This window comes from Vipera ursinii (genome assembly GCF_947247035.1).
Source record: "Vipera ursinii genome assembly, chromosome: Z".
Classification (NCBI taxonomy): Eukaryota; Metazoa; Chordata; class Lepidosauria; order Squamata; family Viperidae; genus Vipera; species Vipera ursinii.
The window spans coordinates 105,133,076-105,154,004 of record NC_139517.1 but is presented as its reverse complement, the minus strand read 5'-3'; the positions used below and the strand labels follow the sequence as shown (position 1 = coordinate 105,154,004).

General features: G+C 37.2%; 1 protein-coding gene across 3 annotated transcripts in view; it reads right to left on the bottom strand.

Moving 5' to 3' along the window:
- Window positions 1-10,901: 10,901 nt before the first annotated feature.
- RSU1 (Ras suppressor protein 1) overlaps window positions 10,902-20,929 on the bottom strand; it is a 119,262-nt gene continuing 109,234 nt past the window's right edge. For all 3 annotated transcript variants that reach the window (XM_083377422.1, XM_083377423.1, XM_083377424.1), the window contains one exon: window positions 10,902-11,368. In XM_083377422.1, the coding sequence (XP_083233548.1) occupies window positions 11,266-11,368 (103 nt within the window). In that variant the 3' untranslated portion in view covers window positions 10,902-11,265. The remainder of the gene's footprint in view (window positions 11,369-20,929) is intronic.

Sequence of the window (20,929 nt, the reverse complement as noted above, 5' to 3'; positions counted from 1 at the left end):
ACATGTAATTAGTCTCATATGAGATTTTGCACAATTTTTTGTTCTTCTTTTTCTGACAAATATAGGATGGTATTTCTCTATGGGAACAAAAGCGTTTAGCCACAATATATGAGAGCTAGTTGCAGAATTACAATGTGAAATGTGGCTAGCCAAACAAAGTCGTTCTGAGATGCTGTTAACTACAGTATTCTCATGTGGAACCCACATTCTAGAGCAAAATATAAGGGCTGTTTTGAGCTGATGTGTAATCTTAGAAATCAACAGATAATCATATTAGGGGGAATTTTTACCTGTCCTCTTTTCCAGCCCTATGCCAATAAAATTCAGCTCAGTTGCAATTTGCTATGATTCTTTTTGTTATTGTTATGCATGACTATAGTACTGTATATAATATACTGTTTCCCAGTGAGCCGAAAGGAAATCCTCACACCATATTGTCAATATTGTGGCAGAAATGTCAAATCGTGCTCCTGTTTGTGGATTTTAAAAAAGGGCAAAATGAAACTTGCTTGTTTTTAAATAATGCTGCAAACTGTACTGCCTCCTACATTAATTAACCTTAATGTAGAACTGCCCTTTGGAAAAAAAAAACTTTGTGCATTTATATATTGGCAATCAGAGAAACTGGTTTAGCACAAGTGAAAGGTGGGGGTGAAAAAAATAGGGTGCGGAGCTGGTGAGTGCCTGCCTCTCATTTAGCCATTTTGGGACTATTTTATACCCCAGGGTGGACAACATGCAACCCTGGGCAACACACAAGTTTGTTAAGTTTTTGTTCTTTATTATGTTTTTGCTGCACAGATTAACTGATACTACACACACACAAAAATCCTATCCAAGCATTCTGCACCTGCCTCATTAGTTCAGCCCTTGCTTTCCTCACATGCTGAATAAGTCCACTCTCCTTCGTGTTGGACTGTTACCCTAAAGAGAGCCAGCATGGTGTTCAATCTAGAATCTATTCCAATCTCAATACAGAAGCTCCTGAATGATCTCCCTATAGCGCCTAGTTCAGAGAAGTTTGTTATGAGGAAAAATGGGAGAAATGAATGCTATGTAGACCATTTTTTGCTCCTGAATGGCAGGTTGGATATAAATCTAATCAATCATGTACATTCAAGACTTCAGAGAGTCCGGTTGTTGGAGATGTTGGACTGGGTCACCCCAAATACTGTCCCTTCTTCAGGTACAGAATCTCCCTAGGGGACCTGGGATACAGTCTGTAATACTATATGGCAGACATGTCAAAACACAAGGCCCGGGGGCTGGATCTGGCCCCCGAAGTGGTTTCATGTGGCCTGCGAAGCCATCCTGGAAACAGTGATGGAACGGCCCCCACTGCCTTGGCCCTGGCCCAGAGACCCTCCTTCTGCCAGAGACCCTCAGATTTGTCCCACTCCTGCCCAGGCCCCCATAGGCACCCTTGATGCGAACAAAGTAGAGCTGGCCATGCCCACCCAGTAGGCCACACCCACTCTAGCCACGCCCACCCAGTAGGCCACGCCCACCCTGGCCATACCCACCCGGCCCCCTGAGGGCAACCACAATGCTGATGCGGCCCTCAATGAAATTGAGTTTGACACCCCTGCTACATGGGAATAAGCTTGGGCGAAGGAAAGATTCACAGCCAGGGCAATGGTCAGATAAAAGACAGCTTAGCCCACAAAAGGAATGGAAACCCATCCTACTTACTTGGATTGTAATGGTATTAGAGAAAAAAGTACTTTCAGATTTGCAAAATTCTGTTAATGTAACTTTACAATGAAGTAGAGCTAGTATTGGTGTGTGTGTGTGCTCTTTTGGACCATCTTTGGACTGCTTGCAAGAATGTCATAGCTATTCTCCATTGCTGTGGAGAAAAATGGGACTATTGGTGCTGCCTTGAGTTTCTGTACAAAAGGTGGGATGCAAATCAAACAAATAAGCAAAAGCCAGCTGGCTTCATTATGCACCCTTAAAAATATTTCTAGTGTTTCTTTTTAAAAACAATGTAGCTCTTTCTCTATTGCAGGTATCTATAAACTGCATGGCTTATCTTGCTCTGCCTGCAGACTGTTTCCTGCTTAGAAAAGATTCAGCCAACAGCTCTTGGTAATATGTCTACTCTGCTTGACAATTAACCTTTAGGGAAACTTCCCTTGCAGCCTGCCCCCTGATTTAAAGCCTCAGCCTTGTCAGTAGTTCTCCCTGCTGTCATGACCAACTGATCCCTAAGCCTGCTAAAATTTATCTACCCAGGAAATGTGGAGGGACTGATTGGGGAAGCAAAGTGCTGATTGTTAAGATGGGAGTGGAAGCTTTAGATGGTATGAGGTCATCAGAAACACAAAAATGTTGGATGTTTGGGTTGGGTTTGAGTTTAAAACCAGCAAATATTTGGGACCAATCCAGGGCAAGGCCATACTGATTTAATTTAGGTGTGTCATTTTACATCATTGCTATCAACTGCAGTTATTGGTAATGCAAATTAAGTAATTATATCAATTACATGATTAGGGAAATATATATTGACAGAAACATAATGTATGATGAAAATTCAGGCCACATGATGTAAATTGGCTTGAATGGATCGCCTTTTCCTCAAACGATCCAGTAATTGCAGGATTTCCAGAAGCACTAATTCTTTTATGAATTATTTTTTGCTAAATGTGACCTGGGAATATTGGGGCTTAGTAACATGTTTAAATAGACCTTTATGGTTCGTTCAACAAATAATGTTTTGGAGCCAATATTGATGTAAGACAAGGACTGGTACAGGAATCTTGACCTTGATGGTGATCACTACAGTCACCCTATCTGAACTGTGGCTATATTGTGTGCAAATGATTTTTGGGATAAATTCAAGCAAACTGGACCATACGTTACACACTTTTGCTCTAAAACAATGAATAGCTTCTTCCAGATATTTTGGTAGTAATGTCCTTTTGTATGTGGGAACATTCTTATGTTAAGTGCAGGCATTTTCTATCAAATTGGGATGAGCCCATATAATATGCAGTTTTGGGTGCTTTTGCTTGGAAGGAAGGAGGAGTGGTGGTATCATGTCAGCAATATACAAATGTATCCATGGCATTCATAATGTAGAAAAAGAGAAGATTTTTTCTTTCTCTTTCCAGTGATAGGATTTGAGGTCATTATTGAAATTAAATGCAAAGAGATTCAGGATCAATAGAAATACTTTTCCCAAAAGCTCATAGTGCTTTCTTTTTTTCTATTTTTAAAATAGTGGAAATTGCAAGCAACTTAGTCACTCTTGTATTAGAGTGACACCTAAGCGAAGTGATGAAATCAGTAATAAATCAATACATGAATTAAAGAGTTAACATTTCAAATTGGCTGTCAGAAATAGTGGTAATGGCAGCCAATTGGGATAGATTAAAAGGGGAATGGACAGCTTCATGAAGGATCAGACTGTTCTTGACTAATAATATTGATTGTTGTTTAGCATCTGCTAAATCATAGGCAATATGCTTTAAATATATTGGGAAATGCTTGTGAATTTCCCAAGTATATCCAGTTGGCTACTATACAACACAGAATGCTAGACTAGATGTGTAAAGGGCCTGGAAATTTGTTCAACTACATCTGCAGTGCCTTCTTGCATTAGAAGTACATTTGGTAGCTGACCACTCCTGGAAGTTGTTGCATCTCTTAGATTTTATTATTTCATGTTCCAAAGATGTAAGATTCTCACTTGGTTAATGCTTTGCATATTTGTAGACAAAAGACTTTTTGTTGGGACCTAGAAAAACTGACACTGAGACACTGAATTAATGTTTAGAGTTAGAAAATCTAGTGTCTAAAAAATGAAGATACCAAGAACATCGAGAGAAAAGAACATCTAGATAAAAGCACATTGCCAAAAGAATATTCTTTAATTCCTTTCACCTGCAGGTTTAATGGCTTTTTAATAGAGTTTAGTGTCTTTTTTTTGATAGCTTCTTCTTCTAGATGTTAGAATCTAGATTGTTGTGGTTGTTAGCTGTGAAGTCGTGTCCGACCCATCGCAACCCCATGGACAACGTTCCTCAAGGCCTTCCTGTCCTCTACCATCTTCTGGACTCCATTTAAGCTCACGCCTACTGCTTCAATGACTCCATCCAGCCACCTCATTCTCTGTCATCCCCTTCTTCTATTGCCCTCAATTTTTCCCAGCATTAGGCTCTTCTCCAGTGAGTCTTTCCTTCTCATTAGGTGGCCAAAGTATTTGAGTTTCAACTTCAGGATCTGGCCTTCTAAAGAGCAGTCAGGGTTGATCTCTTCTAGGACTGACCGGTTTGATCGCCTTGCAGTCCAAGGGACTCGTAGGAGTCTTCTCCAGCACCACAGTTCAAAGGCCTCAATTCTTTGGCGCTCAGCCTTTCTTATGGTCCAACTTTCACTGCCATACATTGCAACTGGGAAGACCATAGCCTTCACTATATGCACTTCTGTTGGCAGGGTGATGTCTCTGCTTTTTAGTGTGCTGTCTAGATTTGCCATGGCTTTTCTCCCTAGGAGCAAGCATCTTTTAATTTCTTGGCTGTAGTCCCCATCTGCGGTGATCTTGGAGCCCAGGAAAACAAAATCTGTCACTACCTCCATTTCTTCCCCATCTATTTGCCAGGAATTGAGGGGGCCGGATGCCATGATCTTGGTTTTCTTAATGTTAAGAGAATCTAGATTAGTGTTTCTCAACTCTGGCAACTTTAAGATGTTTGGACTTCAGTGTCCAGAAGTCCCAAGGCAGCATGCTGGCTTGGAATTCTGGGTGTTGAAGTCCAGATACCTTAAAGATAAACACCAGTCTAGAGACAAGAAAGAATTACATTATTTTTATAGTCTTGAAAATTCATTATTGCTTATACAACTTTTGTGCAGCTCTATTGCTCAAGTGAAGATTTCCAGGAATCATTTTTAACAGGATAAGGACTTTATACAACTTTATTTGTACAATGTGTGAAGTTAAATACTTTCAAAAAGATGATGAGAGAAACTTAGGATACCTTTTCTCCACATTAATGTACCTTAGGGTGCACGCCTGAAGTCCAAAGCTACTAATATTGCAAGGAAATTATAACTGGCAATTATTTTTATCCCTGATTTATTTCAAAATAATAAATTCAGATTGATATAAAAATCACTTGAAATTAACTGCATCACTCCTGGAATACTGCATTCAATTTCCTCATCACTTGATAATCCTTAGCATTTTGGCCATGCTAAAACATATAGAGAATCATATTTGATTAAAGTGTATTTAAAATATATTAAAATGCTACCAAAGAAATATAAAAATTATCCATTTATTAATTATAACAGAGTATAAAGTTTTTACTTTAATTTTACATAATTTATTAACATGGCAAGTTCTCCAAGTCTCAAAGACACTATTTCTTTTTTATCTATGCACTAGGCTTCATTTGGTAATTTGGTGCAATGGCCCCCAAAACACATCACCACTGCCAAATAAATTCTTAAATCTGTAAGCTCTTATGCAAAAGTCCCCAAATCCCATTGGTTTTTGGAGGGGCATGAGAAAAAGAGAAGTTTAAGATATTAAGATATAAACCTCATGATAAAAGTTCTGGGGTGGCACAGTGGTTAGAATGCAGTATTGCAGGCTCACTCTGCTCACTGACAGGATTTCAATTAGTTGCTATATTGATATTCCATTAGTTGCTATCTTCTTCAGAAGATGGTCTTTGCTTTAACTTCCTTGGTTGTAACTGTACCTTGCCTGCTCAGACTACCTCTTAGAGACTTGGGTGTCTCTAGAAATGCACGTCTCAGTAATTGATTGTGTCCAAGTTGACTTTTCTGGATTTTTTTCTTTCAATATACTAATGAAGAGGTTGGAAAACATGAGTGTGAATTATCTTTGCCTTGTAGAATCATGTTGGGAGGAGAGGTCTAACATTTGCATTCACATTAAAGTTGCTAATATTCACCATTTAGTTATGGAGTATAATGGATTTAAACTTTGATATCAAATGTACATTATGGTTGCTGAGAATATTTTTAATTGAAAGAACCATCTTAATAGGATTAAAGCATTAATCCTATTGAAAGCCCATTGTTTTAAAGAATCAAACTCATAGAAGTTTGATACCACCTAATGGCTAATACTAGGCTCAATCAACATTTTTTAAGATTAACCAATAAAAAGTATCTATCAATACAATTATGTAGGCAAATGATGTAGTTGGATGTTGTTCAGCATTAGACCTTCATATTTTGACAGCATTTCAAAATGACTCTTCAGTGATGTGCTTGTCCTCCTTGAAAGGCTTGGCTGATTAATTGTCATACAAGGAAGTTAGTGATGCACAATACTGTCATCCGCATGAGCTTAATTTGAGCAGTAACTCGGTCCCTGAATCTTTTAACACCAGGGCTCAACTCTGGAAATTATAAAAGTATAAAACTCATCAAAGTATTGCTCAGCACGTGCTGAAAGCTTTCCCCTTGATACAATGAAGCATCCCACTCATTTCTACTAAAGATGGCTTGAAGTTAAAAGAAAGGACATCCAGACAGGGACATTAAGGTACTGTAAGTAATCAATAAAAAAACACATCAAAGGAACAATTCTTATTTGGTTCAAGAGGGAGCTATATTTATCACAAGACAACCATGCTTCAGTGGTAGAATACACGCTTATATAAAGTTCATTCTTTAGCAGCAAAATCAAAAGCTTTAGGTAATAGATGATGAGAAATATCTTATCCGGACAAACTTGGAAGGGGGGGTGTCAGCCAGAAAATTGGGAGAAAAAAGACAGATTCAGTATAAAGCAGCTCAAGTGATATTTAAGCTCAAGAATTGTTCTTGTTTTCCAAGACATAAGTTTAGGGGGGGAAATGAAGTGAACTCATGAAAGCCAAATTGAGGTCCAAAGATATTTGTTATGTAGCTGCTTCTGATATTATTTTGAATGGACAGACACACGAGCAAGGAAAAAATAAATAAATTCTTGCTGATTTCCCCAGGACCTACCTTTGTGCTTCAGGTGAATTCTTGGCTGTTATTGGTATGTTGTGCAATGGAATTTAAAGGACAAAACCATACAAGGTTTCATATTGGCTATTTTACTTTCTGTTCCAACTAGCAGAAATATACCCAGGGCAAATGAAGGATAAATATTACATTTTGGATGTCTCCCCAGCTTCCCATTCTAATAATGCATAAAATATAGACCTCCTGACAATTAAGTTGTTGTAAAGGCTCCAGTGTTAAGTCAAAGATTTGATTTTTGTGTCCACATTCAAAATAGATTACTATTGAGCTTCAGATTCATGAGCTACATATTAAATAGCTGCAGTCCTCTTAATGAACAGTAAATAAAATTCTTTTTTAAAAAAATAATGTCCAGGAATTAAGGAAAAGGCAGGCAATATTTTGTGACTGCAAGTTGCATTAATTTTTGAAAAAGTGTTGGCCAGCAGAGGGGGAAAGAAAGGATAGAGAGACTGACATCAGGAGAAAGTTGGGCGGAAGTATCAGACTTTTCTGTATTTTCAACATGAGTAAGCAACAGTACTTTTCATTTTTAGGAAACATAATATTTAAATATTTATTTAAAATAATTTTAAAAGCTCGTTTGCAATAAAGAGTTTATAGAAGGTCCCACATGCAGCCTATGGGCTGCTGGTTGTCTTTGCTTGGTGTAGGATAATAAAAAAAATGCTGTTTTCCATAAACGTTTGGCAGATGTAACCTAACTTTAAAACTTTCCAGCAACACATACATACATATATGAAAAAACTCAAGGCAGCTAATATTACATTAAAACTTAGTCAAAAGGGCTCGCAGCAATATTAGCTGAAGTGCTCACTTTTCCAAGCTTGGCTTCTTCTGCTTCGGTCTCAGGTAAGTCTCTTTCTTCCTTCTCTCTTCCTGCAACAATGCTTTCCCAATGGTACCTAGAAATGCAGCATATCTTCATCCATTAGCCATGATGAGCATAGAGAAGGGTCGTAAACTCCTCTGCCAATCCTTGGGGATTCCCACTGCCTGTAAATGGGCTGTCATCATCCCAGATCTTAGGAAGCACATTCTGCCTACAGGGAACACCAGGGATCCCTTACCTGGAGAGCATCTGCTCATCTTCTGGCTGTCCTTCAGCTGTGAGATGAATCTAGGGATTTGTGTGCCATATCCCAAAAGACGGTAGATCAAGGTGAAATATTGAGACAGAATCAAAGTAAAGTATCGAAACATACAATCTTAAGTAACTCAGGCTCATATGATCTAAACCAGGGGTGTCAAACTCAATTTCACTGAGGGCCGCATCAGCATTGCGGTTGCCCTCAGGCGGCCGGGTGGGTATGGCCAGGGTGGGCGTGGCCTACTGGGTGGGCATGGCTAGAGTGCATATGGCCTACTGGGTGGGCGTGGCCAGCTCTACATCGTTCGCATCAAGGGTGTCTATGGTGGCCTGGGCAGGAATGGGACAGATCTGAGGGTCTCTGGCAGAAGGAGGGTCTCTGGGCCAGGGCCAAGGCAGTGGGGGCCGTTCCCTCACTGTTTCCAGGATGGCTTCGCGGGCCGCATGAAACCACTTCGCGGGCCAGATCCGGCCCCCGGGCCTTGTGTTTGACATGTCTGATCTAAACAATTGTCTTTGGATATCTATGATAACATGCCATCATGGTTTGCAGGTTTTATTTATCTACCTTTTTAAAAACATCTCTATATGGAGTTTTTTTCTGCAGTAGCCTTCCTGTGTAATATGCCAGTTCCCAAACCTGATAGCACTTAGCAACATTTTCATAATTTCCACCAGCCATTTACAACTAACATGTATTTTTGGGAGGATTATTTTAACTATTAGTTTCTGATTTACCTTAAATTCAATTTTAAGTTTCTGTAAGGATAGCATATCATTTTGGGATTTTCTAAATAAGCAGCAATATATTAAGTAAATAATAAAGGCAAAGTGTTACTCTACTGTGCACTATGCCCAGAAGGGACTATACTTGCCTTTGCATACTAGCCCATTGAACTGTGCAGTTCTTGGAAAATTATCTTTTCCCTCCTGCCCATTAGCACAAATTGTAAAGGGAATCTCACACTTCACATCTGATGGAAGAAATATGTAAAGACTACTTTTCCTTAATTACCAGTTCTAGTTTCTTCTTGTAAATCAGAAGCCTTTTCTCTTTTAACCTTTTAAGTATGCCCTGTTAATAGTTTGTAAGAGTACTTAGGATTTCTAAGAAGTAGTTGCTGGTTTAGTCTAGTGATTTTTGAACAAATGGTCATGTATATATTCACTGTAATTAACTTGGGTAACCCCAAGGTGCTTCAAGTTTGGTTTTTTACCTCTCCCTCACCTAAATTCATCATTTTTTTCAGAGTAAAGTATCAAATTATTTGTGGGGGGTTTTCTGCTTATGCACATCTATATGCACTCTTCTGACCGGGTGTTACATCAGACCAGAATTGGGTTTGTTACTGCCACAGGACATGTACAAATGTTTAGCTGGAAGAAGGAACAAGAAAGCATGGGGGTGGGGGGATTTCATATTAATATATTTGCTTTATGAATGCATTCAGCCACCACTTGTTTTAGCTGTTATACTGCTATGAATTGGAAACTCTGTACTTTCATATTTTCCTGATCATTAAAGGTAGGAAGGAGGAGGCTGTTTGATCAACTAGAGCAGGGGTAGGCAACCTCGGCTCTTTTATGACTCATGGACTTCAACTCCCAGAATTCCTGAATCAGCTATGCTGAATTCTGGGAGTTGAAGTCCATGAGTCATAAAAGAGCCGAGGTTGCCTACCCCTGAACTAGTTACTAAGTTTGGAAACAGTATAGGCTTTAAGTAACTACAGATACTTCCTCTGGCAACAAATTTAGCGGAAACTTTCAAACTCCCTTCCCCTGCAGCTCTCCCAAGGGAAAGTGAGTACTATTAGGATCCTCTCTTATTTTGCTACATTAAAGAAACATCAGATATTGAAAGGAACTCTTCAAATGAGAAAGTTTTTTTTCTAAAAATTGCAGTTGGAAGTCTACTTCTAAGACAGTTTTCTGCTTTCCTCCTTTAGAAGGAAAGATAGCAAGGACTGAACTGTACAGGTAAGAATAACATATCAATTAAAAAAAGGGAAGCTGAAATAATTTCTAACACCAAAAGCTCTGTCTCAGGGGTGCCAACCTGGTAACTTTAAGACCTATGAGATTCAACTCCCAGATTTCTCCAGCTAGGAGAGTCCATAGGTCTTAAAATCACCGAGGTTAGATACCCTGCTCTATATTATAACTGACTTAGAAAATATGCTTGTTATCACTAAAAATGAAGGCAATGGGTTTTTTTTCCCAGCTGACATCTTGGAACAGAAAATATAGAAAGGGCACTCCCTTAATATAAGATTGGGCTTATGTTCATTCTCTTTGCCAACATGTAAAAAGGACTCCTGGGGATCTGCCTGGAGATTCCACAGTGTTTATAAGTGTCTTTTCCTATGGGGAAAGAGTGGGGGAAAAGAAACTTTTTCGTAGGAGACTGACATCTGGGTTTTCAGTGCAAGAGTAGAGCCAAAAGATTTGAAACCAAACCAGTGAAATTTAATGGCAGTAAACAGATATTAGGTCATTCTGTTCTATAGGCAAAAGGGGTCTGGATTCTCCAGGCAAAACATGAATGGAGAGGTTACAGATTGCCCATTGTTGTTGGATTCCAACTCACAGATTCCATTAGCTGTGCTCACAAATATTCACAAGAGCTGGAGTCCAACAAACATCCTAGACTAAGATAAGGCAATCCACTTAATAAAAAAGTCTAAAATAGTAATTAGGGATAACTCATTCACCTGAAATCTACCTGGGGACAACTACTGGTAGTTCCAGAGGTAAACAATGCTTTAGATTGGGTAACAGACTTAGAAAAAATCACAGGTCCTTTCAAAAATGTTTTTTAAAGCTGTATTTATTAATAACAGATAACATAAAATATAAATGATACATGGTGTGATGCAGCAATAACATGTAGCCAATTGTGGGAACTAGTTACTTTTTCAAAAGAAACATTTTACATATGTATTCAGAATAGATTACATTCTTTTTGGTGAACAAAATGGCTGTATAACTTAAGCAATTAGTGGTTAATAATTCTAACAATGGATTAACTATCTTAGACAATTTGCACTTTTCTGGTTCCTCTGGATATAAAAAGGTATTTATTTCTTTTCTTTATAAAACAACAGTTTCCTATGATAACATAAAAGTTTAGGCACATGCAAAAGAATGTAACAAGGATGATATATGCTGGTGCTTTATTTATTCTTGGCTGCTAGAGGTTTACGGCTGATCTTTTTGGACTTATCGTTGTTCTTTTTTGGAGGTTCAGGGTTTGCCTGCATGTGTCTTCCGTAAAGGCTGCAAAGAGATTACATAAAGAACGCTGTTAGCTCTATCACTAACTCAGGGCTTTCAACGCAGCACGTAAAACATTTTGTCTAATACAAGAATGTTATTTTATGAAAAACAGTTCAGCAAGTTTTGAAATTCCCTATGACATCCAAATTTTTATTATTATTATTATTATTATTATTATTATTATTATTATTATTATTATTATTATTACCACCACCAGAGTTGGAAGGAAAAAGGGGACAGAAAAACAACAGGGAAGGCAAAATAAGAAAAACTTGTTAGATTCTTAAAGATTTGGAGACACTGACAAAAATTGGATTGAACTAATAAGACAGAATGGCGATATCAAGGAAAGTGAGCTTGCAGTCTAACTGGAATACTCAAGGGCTTGATAAAGTGACACCAAGCAATAGTGCCAGCTTCTCACACATGATGGATTGCTGGAAAAGAGCTACCAACACATCAATGCCACATTAATACAGACCCCCTGATTAAATGTTGACGAAGTATCCTGCAATTAAGATCGCTGGCACTCACAAGAAAGCTAAATAGACTCTAAGGCTGAAAGGATTTACACTGAACACCAGAGAGCAATTAATGGATAATTTATGAGTAATTCTTACTTAAACTAAAATTAAAAGCCTTCAAAACAAACAGGATGCAAATGTAAGACTTGCTCTGTTGACAAAGTGTCTTTTAGAGGTTGTTTGAGGTGTCAAGAGAGAAAAGGTTCTCTAAACTTTCTTATTTGGAGAACAGCCATACTAATAATAAAATATGATAATAAAAGCAAGCAAAATCTGGTATCTGTTATATATCATACATATGCCACCAAGCTCAGCACATTCAACCTTCAAAACAAATGTTTTTACAGTATTGAGACTGTGGCCACCGGAGAGGACAATATTGGGAAACCTTAATAAGATAGATTCATACATACAATATGTGTGTTTCATTCAATTAGTTTAGCAGATTTTTATTAAACTTGTTTAAGGAAACAGGAAGGGCCTATTCTTATAATTCCTTCCCTAAAGAGTGCTCTCTATCTTGTTGAACACCACCCTCATTTGCATATCACTTAAGAAAAAGTTAAAAGAAACTGCTCATTATGTAAGTTGGAAAATGGAGTGCAGGTTTAAAAACTGCACTGAACTTGCTAAACCAGGGAGGTGCAAAAGGAGGATATCCAGTGGTGGGACTCAGCCAGTTTGCACCACTTCGGCACAACCAGTAGCTAATTTTTTTGTTGCCCAGGCCCAGAATGGACTTCTGGAAGCACCATCCATACAGAGAACCAGTTCACGTATTTGAATCCCATCACTGAGGATATCCCAATGCCCTTTCCAATCTGTCATTCTCTGATTATTCTGTGGCTCCTGCCAACAATATAAAATATTATTTATATTTTACCAACCTTGGAAGAATAGAAGGCTGAGTAAACCTTGAGTCCGTTAGAATCAAATTCCATGCTGTGGGCCAGGTTTGCCTGCAATACTGCATTCTCTGTGCCACTAGGTGTATATGTGTATATATGTCTGTCTGTCTGTCTCTCTCCCTCCCTCCCTCCATCTATCCATCCAGGTAGACCTCAACTTAAGGCCACGTTGTGACCAAAATTTCCATTGTCAGTTCTTAAATGAGTCACCCCATATTTTATGACCTTTTTCTATGATTGTTAAGTATATCATTTAAGTTATTAAGTGCCATTTTAACTTAAACAGTTGCTAAACAAATGGTTGTTAAAGTGAGGATTATCTATATATGATTCTCAATGGTTCTAAGGCACAACTCATGATTTCTGACTAAGATCTAGTTTTATTTTTGCACTCTGAAGCAAAACTGAGGTATACAAGTTCAGTTATCATCCTAATTTCTGTGCCAAGCTTCAATTCTATGACTGTGTGTCACAAAATTGAAAAAAGCTGTGTTAATAATTTAACAAAGGGACTCCCTAGACCAGATCTATCTGTAAATTTCAGAATATAAAATACAGCTTTCTTTCAGTGAATTTGCTTGAAAAAGATTATTGAATGCTGACAATGATAACATGGCTGCAATAATAAAAACAACGTCCTTTGTAATGACATGACAGAACAATGCCAAAGTAATTGTTTATAGTGCATGGGTGCATTAACTACATTGCACTAATATAATAGCTCTTTACAGTATAGGTAAAGGTAAAGGTTCCCCTGCCCATGCGTGCTAGTCGTTTCCAACTCTAGGGGCCGGTGCTCATCTCCGTTTCAAAGCTGAAGAGCCAGCGCTTGTCCAAGGACATCTTCGTGGTCAAGTGGCCAGCATGACTAGACCCCAAAGGCACACGGAACGCTGTTACCTTCCCACTGTAGTGTTCCCTATTTTTCTACTTGCATTTTTATGTGCTTTTGAACTGCTAGGTTGGCAGAAGCTGGGACGAGTAACAGGTGCTCACTCTGTTACGCGGCACTCAGGATTCGACCCGCCAAACTGCCGACCTTCTGATCGACAAGCTCAGCTTCCTAATCCAATGAGCCACCGCGTCCCTTTCTTTACAGTATAGAAGCACAGAATTGGAATAAATTAGCTTTTCTTAAACACAGCGTGGAATGGAAGCCCACCACCTCTGTTGGCAACTGTCCAGCTGAATTTCTACTGATAAGAAATTTTTGACAACTTAACCAGAATCTGCTTTCCTGTAACTTTATTGTTCATATTATGCATGATAATTTTTTATGTGATATCTTTTCAGATCCTTAAAAGATGCTAGCATATCTCTGCTTTATCCTTTCTTCTGAAAGCTACAAAATAGGCAGGTCCCTCAGCATTTCTTTGTAAGACTTAGAATCTGTTCATCTGGATTCATTCTTTGTGAATTCATTCCTTAGAGGGCAAGACCAAAAGTTCAAGATTAAAACTAGACGGAGACTGGTTCAGCTATCAGACAATAAAACAGGCTGATAAATGAAGTCACAAGCTCTTATTCACTGAGGCTGGGTGGTCATCTTTTAGGGTGCTCTGGTGAATCTTGCATTGAGCAGGGAGTTGAATGAGATGATCTCTAACACCTTCCCAACTTTATAAATCTAATATTTGTGACTCTTCTCTACATCTGTTCTTTTTTGAATCTTACAGTTTGGTGCCAAGAACTGTACATAGTAATGTGTAGTAAAATTGTATGCACAATAAAATGGAACTTTTAGTCCCAATGAATCAGAAATTATTAGAGCTGTGCAAATCCTTCAAAACTGGTGCTTTGGAATGATAGTAATAAATTTAAAGCACATCCTTTTGAATTATTAAAGCAGCCCTGTCATTTACAGACTCAAGTGCCAAGTATTCCTGGCTGATTGCAGGTGTCTGCCTCCACTTGGGAAGTGGCTGTGCATACACATGTACGCAGAGAAACTGCTACCAGTGGTTTATGTATCCACAGGAAAGTGAACATGCATGGAAACTGCTATGAAATCTTTGAAGCATTTTTATGGAATATTGCAGAGCTTTAGAAATCATACATCTATTGATACAGGAAAGTGAACATGCATGGAAACTGCTATGAAATCTTGAAGCATTTTTTATGGAATATTGCACAGCTTTAGAAATCATACATCTATTGATACAGTCTAAAACTGCATTTGCCTTTCCAGCAGTCTTATCATAGTGCTGATTCATATTAAGCTTGTGATCCACAACACATTCAAAATGCTTTTCAATTGTATTATTTCCAAATCGTTTGGAGCAGGAATTCTCTGTGGAGCTAGGATCCATTTATAAGATTCCCACATAAGAAACTAAAAAAATATTGGTGCTGTAATTGCAATCGATAGAGGGCAGAATCTTTCTAAACCACTATAGTCAGATGTGATATGCAGCTTTCTTTTTAAGGAAAAAGGTACATTGTTTTCCAGATTTTAGTATGAATCTGAAAAAATATTTTTACAAATAAACATCTTGGTAAAATCTTATTTATTTGTAAAAATATATTTTTAAATATTTATATATAAATATATGTTTTATATATTTATATCATGCTTTTTCTTGGTTATATAGGTAGTTATAAATGCATACTTGCTGAGAAGTCTGCTATCAGATGAGATATGCAAATCTTTGTTTTATTATAAAAAAGGTATCCAATTCGCTAAAAAAGCTTGTTGTATTCTCTATCCTGCCCCACTGAGAGTAACAAATGAGAGTACTCTGGCTGCAACAGCAAAACTAACAATAAGGGAGAAAGATGCTCATTAAACTTCATCATTCTGTCTACTTTAATGATGCCTTTACTTAATAAAAATTCCCTGGACAGTTGCAGGGTATTAGGCAAGGCCTTTGGTTATGTATCAGAGGTCTGAGCTGTCAGTGGCAAAGATGCAGTTCGGGAGCCACATTCCCAAGAGGACAGGGCAAATACGACCTCCTTGTAATAAATGCAAGAGAATCAATAACTGCAGCTTGGAACATTACTTAAGCATTTAAGGAAATAGGTGATCTGTCTAAATTAAAGTATGAAGTGCTAAATGTTGCAATTTAAAACATAAATCACCATACTTGAAACTCTCACACGTTTTAGCTATAAATCTTGTTATTAAGGCTTATAACTTAACAAGTGGTATAAAAGAACTGGGAAATGTGGAAGTATCTTGAATGAATTTCCCTTTCCTCTCCACTTAAATCTTTTGCTAAACACAGCAACAGCCACCAGCTATATTCTCTATCATAATAGGGTAAAGAGAAACAGTGACCCACCCCAATATCTAGACAAGTTCTAGGCACAACGTGTGATATGTTTGTGCCTGGATTTGTGTGTATCTGAATGCACAAGTGTGTTATTAACTAGCTGATGAAACATTTATTTTAGGTTATAAAGATCCAGCAGTGCAACACTCTCCATTAGAAACAGGAACCTCAAATTCTCAAAATTCACTTTTCAGAGATATTTTAATGAATGTTTAGAATAAGGCTCCTGGAATTATACAACTATGTGATAAAAATATTTGTAGTAAATAATAATCAAACCCATGTATTTTTGCAGAAACTCATGATAGTCCCTGACCATTTTATAACTCCAGCAATTCTGCTAGCTAGATTAAGTTGAGAAAAAGTGGAAGGGCTGGTGAACCTCATGACTGAATAGGGATTTAAATTGGCTTTTCCCTGATCCAAGTCCAACATTTAAACCAGAAAAGCTCATTATCTTTCACTTATACTAGAAAAATGATGGGTAATAAAAAAGCGCTAAAGGATATGGATGCATAATCCTTTTCTCTCTTGTTATCTTTCTGCTCTGAATAAATTCTTTGGAAGTAGCACTTCTCTTTTACATTTTCTTCCCTTTCCAACTGATAATCCATTTAAAATCATTCATGGGTGATTAGTTATTATCTCTTTGTTTACTCTTTAACCACTCATGAACTGGATATCATGGGCACTCTGGATCTCTGTGAAACTAATAAATGTATTAAGAGGTCCCACTTCAGGTACATAACAGATCCTGAAGGCTCTGTGAGAGTGCTGGGGAATCTCCTAATGATTTGACAAGCAGTTCTGTTGTTTTTCTGGCATAAGGAGGTAACCTGAGCTCTAAGTGAGATTGCCCCAATAAGGATATGCACCCTGGTTTTCAGGAGTTATGAAAAACAACATACGAAAAGATGTCTAGAAACGACATTGGTGAACAATGAATATAACTGAGGACTAGGAACATGTCTTACACAGAGGTTATAAGAGAGCAAACCATGTGAACATCTTAATTCTTAGTATATTTGCAGATTTCTGCTCAATGTCTTTCACATGACCCTTCTGAGGAAGAACAGACCTGTAGGACACTGTTATTCGCCCCCCCCAAACTCAGGGTTAGAGAACAGATTGCTTTTTTAATTTGAGCACTGCAAACTGCCAAAAAACCAACAAGCTCAAATCAGAATTGCTTGTCAAATCATTAGATGATTCCCCAGTGGTTGCAAAGCTTGACCAAGTCTTGTGTTTTTAATAACTTTTGAGTTTAATTTTTGTACTGCCTCTTTAAGATTAAAAAAAAAACTTTTACAACTAAAAGCCTGTCACTGGCTGATTTTTCCTTCAATCTGTTTAAAAGAAATGAAACTACCTCTTTTCACCTTTGTAAGATATTTATTTTGTTAACTTAGACAGCAATAGACAGCAAAGGAATGACTTTAGATTTTAGAGTTGTTTCTAAACAGTTTAAATGCTAAAGCTTTTTGAAAATGATTTAAGGAAATATTTTGAAATTAATTAGACAGGGAAAACTCTGGGAAAATATGTTTTGCTTATATTTAAATGCAAAACAAGCCTGTGAAGGTTGATTACTAAAGCAGATGATGGCTACTTTGAAGGAAATTTTTGATCTGTGGTGTATGAAGTGATTGAGCTTTTTAATTCTTTACTGGAACAAAAAGTGGTTACTGAAGATGAACATAGTCCTTTGAAGACAAATGAAATGGACTTTAAAGGAGACTTAAAATTACAACTTACAAGAAAGAGATGGAAACAGTGGATCAACAAGAGGAACTGGATGATCATTTAAAAATAACAAAGACATACAAATAATATACCCAAAGAACAATGTGGACTATCCTTTTGAATTGAAATATATTTACTGAAAAGTACAAATGAGCTTGCATAAAGAAGATAACAAGTTCAAGAATTGGATTTTTATCTAAGGGACTTAAGAATGGCTGGGAGGAAGAAGGAAAAAAACCCACAAAATTAGTTGTTCTTTTTGATGATGTTGAATGTTTATCTGGATTGGATAGCTTGCCTTTTGGATATATTCAATTGTATAGTGGATTAGTTTGTAATATTTATGTTTTTACATAAATGTTATGTTCTCAGCTTGGGATAAATAAGGGATTATTATTTCTGGTAATATTTAATAACTTTCATTTTTACTATTATAGTTCATTCCTGTCAGTCAGATGTTTATACCGGATTTGGCTTTTTTATCCACCTATCAAGTCTTCCTAAGGATCTGGATTAGGTGTTAAGGTTATTATGGGCTGCTCTTCCCAAGAACATTTTTTGGAGCAGTCAAACTCCCCCTTTTAAAGCAGCGATACTTTTATCATATAACTCCTAAAAATCTGAAGGGCATTAACTTTAGTAGGCTGCAATATAAATCCCACAGCAGTTTTGGAGGGCCAATACAAAAAATACATGAACTGAGATTGTGCTCCTGTGGTCAAGGGACCATTGAAGCTACAGCTCAGGTTGTACTATGCTGCATCTTCTCACTTTATAATAATACTTCACCTAATAAAATACTGAAAATCTCTTTTATGTACATTGCTGTTATCAGATCAGTACGAAGTAAAATTAGGCAGACTCTAGCTGCCCACTGATAATTTACCACTAATCACAGTATTTTATAGTCTGTTTCTATTTTTTAAATTTAATTAATTAATTTATTATTGTAATTGTTGTTCTTAATTCTTTATTTGTAATGCTGGTCTGTTGACTGTAGTAAAAATGGAATTGAATTGGAACAAGTATTATTATAGTTCACTGCATAGTCAGCCATATCTTTAGAGTAGCATTTTTATTCCACCCATCAATTGCTAAGAGGGGATTTAGACTAAATGAAGAGAGACTGTATACCTCTATTGTTACGTACTTTTGTTAATTTTTATTGGAATTTTATTGAGCAATAAGACAGCTGAAGTTTAAGAGATGAGTTTATAAAAAATAGGATAGGGAATTTTTCTTTTCTTTTTCCACATTTCGTCCTTTCTTTAAAAAATCTATATTCTTCTCTTAGGTTTCTTTGTTACTTTCATCTGTTAGTATTAATTCTTAATAAAATAACTGATACAGAAATGGTACTTGCTTTTTTTAATGGCAAAATAAAAAATATTGTATTTTAGAATGAATGTATGCCTATTATTGTATTCTCGTGAAACCACTAAATAATGGCACAAAGCTGAAACTGAAAAATATGTTAACTTTATCAGCCTAAAAAGAAGATAGTCAAGTGAAATTAGAATCAGATTCCAATCCCTTGATAATTTCCCTTTCCAATCTTAAATCAACATTTTAATTTGCTTGCCACACTATTGTTTTTCAATTCATACACTGAATTTTTTGTAAAAGCTGAAGATTATAATGGAAGTTATTGACAGATTTTTCTAATTAGCACGTATCTCCATTATTAGCTAATGTGAGCATTGGAGGTTCTGCCTCAGGTACATAGTATAAGATTATGTCAAGGTAACATGAGTGGGGGTGGCTTTCAAAACAAAGCAATACAATATTAATTACAGTGCAATATAGATATCAGGGAAGGCATCAGCAATTTTTCATAGTTATTACCATGGAAGAAAGGTGGATTGAGTGTCTACGTTGGTGAGACCTTCACTCTATGCCAGCCAACAATCTTTACAGTAAAACTGTTACTTATTGTAATGAATACAGATCAGTTAAGTCTCTCCCTCCCTCTCTCTCACACACACAAACCTCCATTTTTGGAGATTCTCAGTCATCCAGGTCATAGTTATCCCAAAGATGCTTTTTCACGAGGCTAGTGGACTTGTTTTTCTTTGAAGACGTTTCGATTCTCATCCAAGAAGCTTCTTCAGCTCCCCACCCTCCAGTCAGAGCTTCTTGGATAAGCGAAATGTCTTCAAAGAAAAACAAGGAAGTCCAGTTGCCTCCTGAAAAAGAATCTTTGGGACACTGCTCTATTATTTTTTTATTAGATTTCCCTCCCCTTCATTTCTTATATTTTGAGGTGGCATTGAAGACTAATCTTCAAGATAATTAGTTCCTTTTTATAACACCTTCAAAATAACCAAACACTAAAGAGGTACAGAGTGCCAGGTGGGTCATTGTCAAAACTAAATACTCTAGTATTTAGTTTTCTGGAATGATTTTTATCCCTATTGGCCACTCAGTCAAATGAGAACTGTAATAATATTAAAACAAGAGGACCCTGAAATTCTGCAGCAGGACTAAAGTTCCTTGGGTTGGGTCCCAGCAAAAGAAATTCTTCCCAAGTTTCACTGCTTCCGGTTGTGTCCTCTTGAATCACAGGAAGAGAAGGGAGTCTGTTCAGCCCCTCCATTGTAGAATTCTGTGTTTGCAAAGTAGATGCTGCATTTCATGAAGTCCCTTACAATAGCCTTCCAGCAATAAACTCCAGTCTCCAGTCACTTACTGACTATTCACTAATTACGTACAAAATATAGATTACAGGAAAATATCACAGTCTGCATCAGAATGCATCCAGGCATTTTTATTAACTTGAGGTGCTTATCTGTTACATTCAAGAGATCTGAAATAGCAGCTTCCCCCGAATTCTCTATACAGCTCTATATAAGTAGTCTCAACTTATAACTGGTTGCTTAAAGATCATTCAAAGTCATGATGGACCTCCCTGGGATACTTACAATCCTATTCTGACGTTATGATGTCCCCCTGCAATCATATGGCTGTATTTCAGGTGCTCAGCAACGAACCTATATTTATGACTGTTTGCAGCATCCTACAGTCATGTAACTATGTTTTATGACTTTTTTGTTGAAAGCTGGCATTTATTTCCAGTTTTCAGCAGAACCAGTCCCATAGCAAACAACTGGT